The sequence below is a fragment of the Nyctibius grandis genome, chromosome Z (assembly GCF_013368605.1).
Source record: "Nyctibius grandis isolate bNycGra1 chromosome Z, bNycGra1.pri, whole genome shotgun sequence".
NCBI lineage: Eukaryota > Metazoa > Chordata > Aves > Nyctibiiformes > Nyctibiidae > Nyctibius > Nyctibius grandis.
Window position 1 is genome coordinate 14,402,083 of NC_090695.1, and position 8,484 is coordinate 14,410,566.

Here is an 8,484-nt window from a genome sequence, read left to right on the forward strand (position 1 = left end):
CTCAGCCAGAGTGCCATCCACTGTTAAAACTGTGAAATACAGTTGAGTTTCATATAACAAGTTTTTTGTTACCTAAAATACTCTTAAAATTGTGATGTGAAGCAGGTTAAAACAGAAAACAACTATGGGCAAGAATTCAGGCAATCCTGCAAGAAATTGTCCTCTCCCCAAGTGGAGAAGGAGAACAAGCAGAGAATATAAGGTTTGGGTTTAGGTGGTTTTTTGGTTTGCTTGGGGAGGGGGTGTCCTTCCACATAGATTTTTCTTCCTTGATATGAAATAATAAAGTTAGAGGGAACATTTGGTGTTAAGTGAGGCTGGTTTGATGGGAGAATACGGAAGACTTTGTTCAGTTGCCACTCAGTCTCTCCCCTACTAACAATTTCAGGATTTGGCCAACAGTTGTTGCACACATACAGTATTTGTCAGGGTTTTGACTCTATTTAGATCCAGAGAATAACATATGATTATTTATTATTATTTTATACTTCTTTTGTCAACCATGAAAATGGCCCTTTTCTTCAAACAGGAGTAAAACAAAAATAGTAACAAGAGTTCAAAGGCATCATGGAAGAAGTACATTCTCCCTCCATTCCAGTTATACACTGTGTGAGCTGTAAGTTTGCAGCATGCACAGTAAGAAACATCCCTGGCTCAGAGAAGTGACAGACCCTGCTGTACCCTGAGAAGGAGAAGCCAGGCTCTCTGCTTCTCCCTGGGCAGAGCTGTTGGTGATGTGGCCGCAGCACAGAGAGGTGAAGAGACTTGCAAAATTGCTCACATGCATCTTGGAGCAAGTAGTCACTTCCCGGAGTCTGGGCCTGTCACCTTGGCCTCTCTGTAGAAGCAGCCGAGTAGCTTCTGTGCCACTCCAGTTCCCATTTAATGAAATCATTGCCAGCTTCCTTTTCTTTTCCCTTACGTGGTGCCTTTGGCCTCCCCTCCTCTTGCTCATGCAGGAGATTGGGGTTTAGAGGGCAGCTCCACCTGGCAGTGTAACATGCCCTCTTCTAGTGCGGCACCTTAGGTGACTGTCTACCTTCCCTAAGCTCCAGGCATTGAGTTACTGCTCTAATTCTCTCCCCCTCAATGTGGTGAATCTGTACACAATGGCAGTGAGGTATCTCCCGAGTTTGTCAGTCGGGTGGTGCTGCAGGCTGAGAGCAGGGAAGGTGAGCGTTGCCACCGCCTGTGCTATCTCAGAGTGGTCGTGCCCAGCTTACCACGCTCAAGCATGCGGCTGCATGATCAGCAGTAACTGATCAACTGGTATTTTCAAGGTTAAAGAAGAAAGGTGAAGAAGAATAAAAAGGTGTGCTGCTTTAAAGGTGAGTGATTTCTTGTGTATTTAGAATAAGGACGACTTTGTGCTGCCAAACAAGTAGAGTTAAATTGGTGAAATCGTATGTGGTGTGCTGTCATTGAGTGAAGCGTATGGCTGTTATGTAAAGGTTTTAATGACTTTCTTCATCTGTCTGCTTAGGAACACCATGTGTCTGGCAAAATTTTGAGAAGGCTCAAGGCGTTAAAGAAAGCTCATCTAAATAAAGGAGGGTTAACGTGACATTGCAGTTACTTAATCCTGTATTGTCCTGCCATGTGACTGCAGGGATACTGAGGTGCAGCGTTTCTTTTGACTGGTGCACAGCTTATGCTTTTTCTGTTGTCTTCCAGGATCAGTTGCTTTGTTAAACGTGCCATGAGGAGGAAACAGGGGAACAACAAACGTTTTACAGCAAGGCTTCATGGCACAGTGACATTTCCAAGGCACAGTGACAAGCTCACAGGCTGAAGAATGAAGCAAAGGCAAACCCTACATTCAGCTCTTGGACTGGTACCAGAATCAAGGAGAAATACGCTTTTAAGGTCAGCTATTCAAAATGAACTGGAAGAGGCTGGATTTATTCAGAGTAGTTAATCAGCTATTTGTTTGACCTTTATCTGTCAAGTTAGTTTTCAAAGCAGAAAGCTATAGCCTGGAAATTTGTGTCAAATCTTTTGCATGTGTCAAATGTACTTGCATAGACAGTAAGCAACTTGCCACTTTCTTGCACAAAGTTTGCAGTCTTAATTGCAAAGCCTCTTTTACCTTGTAGATGAAGATCCTGACATGCTAAATCTGTTAGTGCGAGATGGATGTAAATAGCTTCCAGTTTTATCTCTGATTTTGGAGTAATTTCCAAACTAATCCTTGGACTTTCAGTAAGCTGCTTTTTTTGTCACAGCGTCCATTATGTGCAGGATTGCATATTCATATAGAATTATTTCATTTAAACTCCTTATCAGGACATCCTGTTAAATGGGGAAGTGATTACCCTATAGACTATGACAACAGGGTATGTGAATGGAGGAAGTCTTGGAAAACACCGCTATTCCAGGTGGTATCATGAGGACAGCGAAGACGATGGGCACCCGGAGTGCTACGGAGATGAAGAGGGCAGGCAGCACAGGCTGACCCCATTCGAGAAACTAACGCAGGATATGTCCCAGAATGAAAAAGTGGTGAAAGAACTAACCCTGGGAAAGAGAATTGGCTTCTATCGAATCAGAGGAGAAATAGGAAGTGGGAATTTCTCTCAAGTGAAGCTTGGAATTCATTCCCTAATCAAAGGTAGGCACTGCTGTGTGGGTCACCTTCGTGCTGAGTGCCCTAGTTGTGTCTGTACACAAATGGACCTCTCTGGGAAGAAAGATGCTGTCTGAACCTTAAATACACATATAGTTTGTATGTGTATTATTTTTTTGTTGTTGAGTAAATCTATAGGCAGGGTCACAGATAAACACTTAGGTTTGTATTAGGCTTTAAAGACACCAGAAACATTTTCTCTAGATAGCAGCTGTTACAAGAAAAGTTCATCTCTGCACTTCATGGAGTTAACACATCTCATCCCATGGCTCAAACACTCCACACTTTGAAGCACGGTATTTTGCCTCCCCTCCTACAACTTGTCCTGTCCATCTGCCCCCTTCCCTGCCCCAGCTCATGGACTGCAGGGCTGTAGGTGGTGAACCCTCAGGGCAGCCTGGCTAGGCATGCTCCTGCCTGCAGGCAGAGTTAGCAAGGCTTCCTTTGTTTCATCGCAAATTTTACTAGTATGGACAAAGCTTTTGGTCACAGTAATTTTGGTGAGAAATTTTATGCCTGCTTTGCTGACTCATTTGCAGGTGGTTCATTACGGTAAAAAGCTGGACAGGGGTATAGGTGTGGGCTGAGCAGGTGCAGAGAAATGAGCTCTGGATGGCCAACCCAGGGTTTGTGTTGAATTGTCAGTTATTTTTCTTTTTTTAACTACAGAAAAGCACCCCGTATGCTGCTTCTATCAAGAACTAGAAAGGCTAGGTAACTGCAGCAAACACTTCAGTTATAGGTATAACTAAGAACTTGTCTTCATCTGTCCCATTTCTTCTTCTGCCTCTGACAATAATAGAAACTGTCCTCGTTTTCCCTCAGGGATGACTAGTTTTCCCCTCATCTTTGTACACTACTATCTCGTTTTTTTCTCATAGTCCTTCCTTTCCAATTTGATTGACTTTCCTTCCCTCTATCATCTTACAGGTGAGAGAATGAGATACGGGCCCAAGCCTTCACACCACATTATCTGTTGTTATTTTCTCTAACCACCTCTTTCAGCCCAGACTGCAGAGGTGTGCAAGCTCACATTTATCCCTCATATGCAGCAGTTGTTGCACTGGGAATCAAAGTGGGGAACTGATGGTATTTATTTTTTCGAAATGTAAGCCTGCCTATGCTTAAGGGTTGCTTTAACTGGGTGTGGATTTTTTGGTTTTGCTTGTTTCAGAAAAGCATCTCTGTTCTACTTGGCCCACAGCAAGTTATTTCCTCTTCTGTGATTTTTTTTTTCTTCCAGAGAAAACTGGAAGGAAGGAAATGCTGTTGGAAATTACTGTTGGAGGAAATGCTGCTCCTGTACTGGGAACAGGAGGAATGCTAATGAAAGGAAGTTATAAATTTGATCTGGATGAACCTTCTACCTGTTGAACTTACTTAGGAGACAGGTTGCTTTATCATTTGAATAGAGCTGATTGATTAAAAAATTTTGAACTTCAGTGAATGCAGTAAGCTTGGACAAACTAAATACCAAAACCATAACTTTTTTTTCTTGAAAAGGTCCTTTGTCACCAGAAATCTCTCAAATTATTTTTCTTTGGTTTGTTAGTAGCTTTTTTTAGTGAAAATATTCACTGGGCAAGGAGTTCATTTCTCAATACTAAGTTTGCAATTGTAATGAGGAAGGAAGCATGAAAGATGAACATCTTCAGACTCATCTCTGCCTGTGGACTGATCTGTCCTCATAAAATACAGTATGTGGATAGGAGAATAGGAACGTGCACATGTCTGCGCACACGCATGCGTGCAGACACAGACACCACCACCACCCACAAAGAGGATTCCATTTTTTTCCAGTAGATGCACAAGGTTGTGTTGGTAGTGAAGTGATGTTCCTGCACAGTGCTAACGAGTACATGTCTTTTTTTGCTGATTATGTAAATACAAAGGCTTCATTATTAATGCTGTTTGGGTCCCTGTGGTAGGGGGAGTTGTATGTGTCGGGGGGCTGTTCAGCTCTTTGGTTATTGTCATAGTGTTAGGTTTGAAGTATGGTCTTTCTCCTTACATGTCACCCTGTATTAAACAAGGAAACAATTTTGTTCTTCACTAAGATGAGCTTCCATAACAATTACATGTGTGTGCTGTTCTGTAGCCCTTGTGATCTGTTGCAGCAGGATACGTGAAAAAAGTTTTCTAGAGGGAGAGAGGAAAAAGCTGCAAGATCATACCAGATGAAGAACCTTGTTTCTCTCACAAGGGCTCTCTTGGTTGCTTAGAGGATGCAGGCAAATCTTTGGTGCTGTGATGTGCATTGGGTTATTCAGGAGCATTGCCCACTTTATTCACCTGAATTTTGGCAGAGATTTTCTCCAGTGACCTGCGGAGCTGCTTACTAAGGACTGTTAGGAACCTACGCTCTGTGTAACCTTTATTTTAAATACCTTCCAGCTGGCTAATGTACTGTGAGAGCACAGCTGAATAGATGCAATTAAGAGCACCCAAAATTTACAGCTAGTAAAAAGCCAGTCTAATGTGAAACCTCAATTGCAAAGGCAGGAATACCCAGGAACCTAGTTTGCTTTTTTTTTTTAAGCAATGTCAACCTGATTTTGTTTGGATTTTTGTTTCCTTTTGCCATCATAGGGTACACCACTTCTTCCTGAAATTATTTCTCGACATTTTCCTAATGGCTCTTATTATAAAAGATTTCAGCTAGCTCTTTTCAGACCTCAGCATACACTGCGTATAGCCAATCAAAATATCTTGCTACTCAGTTTTAGTATTTTGGTAAACAAGCTGCCTGCTAAAAATGCCCTTCTATTGAGCACTGCTGCCGTGCAAGGGTAATACAGGATTTGAAAACCAAGCAGTTTTTGGAAGCAGAGGGAATGAGTTTAAAAAAGAAAAGGAGGGTGTCAGGTTTTTTACAATTTAGGTGGGCTGGTTTTTTTCGCATATCATGCATATGCAGCTGTAATGATGTAGATTTAAAGGAGCTTGGTCCTGATTTATGGTGGTGTGTGAACAGGATCAGGCCCTTCACTTCTAAACCTTTTTTTTTCCCCCTTTCCTTTTAAAACTTTGCAGGAAAACTGACCAGGAGGAATAGTAAATTCCAGCAAAAGGAAAGGGAAGGAATTTTAGCTAGAAGATTTTTTTTTTAAAGCCCAAATGCCCCCAACTTTTATAAATCAAGATGTAATGATGCAGTTACATAGTTCAGATTGTAAGAATTGCTGTCCCTGGAGTATCTAAGCATTTTGTTGTGCAAATGTTACCTACTGCAAGCTGATGCTCTTTCCTCTCGGTTTAGGCAATCAATATGCTACCACCGTGGCAAGGGTTTTAGCCTTTCACCCCTAGGTCAGCAGTCAGAGCTCTGCCAGAATCAGTGTCATGTGCCGCTACCATTCAATAGCTGCATTTCCTCACGAGTCGCCAGGCCACCATCAGCACCACGCAGGAGTAGGCACCCACTTTCCAAAGGGGCTCACTAGAAAGCATGGAACAGCGTGGGGAAGACTGCCCTGTACTCAGCACGGGCTCCTTCTGAAAACAGGCACATCAAGGGGTAATTCAGCGCCTTTCACAAGAATCACATTTGCTTGGAATATCTGCTGCACTTTAGTAGGGAGATCGATTTATGCATGTATGTTACTAAGAAAGGTAAATACACTGAACATGGAGTTTTCTTGATCTGTACAGATATAAGCATATGTATCCTTAACACTTCCTTTAGATATGTTAAAATACTAAACTGGAGTTAAATAACTTTACAGTATTAAGTAAAAACATTTTGAGTGCTTTTATACCAGAACACATGTACAAATGTAATAGCCTTCTCACTCTTCTCCTAAAGCAACAAGTAAACATTACTGACTTTTTTTCATTTACTCCCATGTATCAGAAACCAAGGTGAAGTTTTTTTTTGAAAGATTTGATGAAAGTGATTAATTGTTAAGAAATCTGTGAATGTTTGACTAAGATATTCTTGGGGAAAAAAACCTTCTTCCCAGGAATAAACACTTGTTTTTATTGCCATGATCCAGTTTAATTTTGCTGTCCTGACAAGTTATACAAAGCCACTGTTAACCTATTTTAACCAGACTAATCTTTCAAATACCAGCTGTATTCAATAGAGTGAAGACAAAAGCCATAACCTAACAATTAATACAGAAACATAACGGCAATTCTGATTGACCTATTCATACCACTCTGACTGACACTGGTGATGTGGTGCAGCTGCAGATGTGTATCTGTGTTTTGTGGCCCTTGACTTCACTGTAGACATGCTACAGAAACAAGTAGAACTTAACAGCAGCTTTGCATTACCAGGACAGCATAAGACAGCTAGATTTGCTGTCTTACAGGATCCCTGCAACTTATTCTCCTTCACTGTTTTTTTCCCTTCCTCAGAATAAAATTTGTGTGTGATGTGGATTCATGGCCCACTGTGGCATAGAGACATAAAAATGTACTTTTCCTGTATTCTGTACAGTACCAAGAACTGGTCATACATGCACATGTTGGAAAAACTGGCACAGCTATCCTGAGAAACACAAACCTCTACAACACTGATTTTGGTAACTGGTGGGGGTATGGGATAAGAAGTCAGGGAAGAGTTCTATAAGTCACACTAACTTAAAAACACCTCTCCATTATAAACTCACAGGGTTATAGCCAGAGCCCCTAAATTACCCCCACGTTTGTCTGCCTGCTCTGAAACAAAACACCTAAATTTGACACCTCCATTAGTCTGCAAGTACCGTGCTCAGGCCTAGCTCATCTGAAGGGCACTGAGCTAACAACAAAAGAGAAAGGGCAGACTTTCTTTACCAGCATTAGACACCGAAAGCAGATGCTGTAACGGTGGCCATCAGACACATATTAGCCTGACAGCAGTGGAGCACACTAAGCAGATGATTTGATTAGTCCTTGCAATACTCTACCAGCCTTTAGCTACCTCAGCAGTGAGTAGGATGTAGATGGAAAGGGACATGGGTGTGTGTGAAAGACTGCAGGGCTCAGTAGGCCTCTACAGCTTAGTTTATACTGATCAGAGATGAAATTTTATTGCGCTTCTATAGCCAAGCATTGTTTTAAGTATTACCATTTGTACCTATTGCATTAACAACACAGAAAAGTGCTTTTCTTTTCAGAGAAAGTTGCAATTAAGATTTTGGACAAGACAAAGCTAGACCGAAAGACTCAGCGTTTTCTATCTCGTGAGATATCCAGCATGGAAAAACTGCACCACCCAAATATCATCAGACTGTATGAAGTGGTGGAGACACTCTCAAAACTGCACCTGGTGATGGAGTATGCAGGAGGTGGGGAGCTCTTCACTAAAATCAGTACAGAAGGGAAGTTGCTAGAAACAGAGTGTAAAATAATCTTCTCCCAGATTGTATCTGCTGTGAAGCACATGGTAAGTTGTTCTTCTTCCACAGGCATGTTGCCCCTCACTGCTTTAGCAGATTTTGTGGATCTTTTTGTTTTTAACTAGTAGGTTTACTGTTACCAAGATTTCAGGCCCACATTTCTGAAGAGCAAAAAAGCTGGAGAAGAGCTGTCATAAAGGTATCTGAGAGAGCTTTTGCATGCACCTCAAGTTACTGCCTCTCTATTGACAGCTTTTGGGAGGATACTGAACTGGGAACACCTGGTGGGTTAAACTATCCCTTTAGCAACAGCATTTTCCTGCTCTGCTTTAAGTTGCTGTAGGCACCAGTTAACAAATCTTCATTTCTTCCCTCCACCTATTTCAAAACATAAGATCAGTCACTCTTCTGCGAGAAGAAAGTGTTCCGGAGTAGAGGCTTGCTTATTAATGAATGTGGAAGACTGGCACTTAAGACAGTTAATTCCTGGTCCTCCCTTTGGCACAAATCTGAAGTTAACACCCAGCAAGT

The 8,484-nt window shown here is 41.8% G+C and overlaps 1 protein-coding gene across 6 annotated transcripts in view; it reads left to right on the forward strand.

The window, feature by feature from the left end:
* The window catches only part of NIM1K (NIM1 serine/threonine protein kinase), a 30,306-nt gene that overhangs the window by 19,384 nt on the left and 2,438 nt on the right, over positions 1-8,484 (forward strand). For all 6 annotated transcript variants that reach the window (XM_068423867.1, XM_068423865.1, XM_068423866.1 and 3 more), the window contains 3 exons: positions 1,675-1,866; positions 2,287-2,611; positions 7,732-8,000. In XM_068423867.1, coding sequence (XP_068279968.1) covers positions 2,326-2,611; positions 7,732-8,000 — 555 coding nt within the window. In that variant the 5' untranslated portion in view covers positions 1,675-1,866; positions 2,287-2,325. The remainder of the gene's footprint in view (positions 1-1,674; positions 1,867-2,286; positions 2,612-7,731; positions 8,001-8,484) is intronic.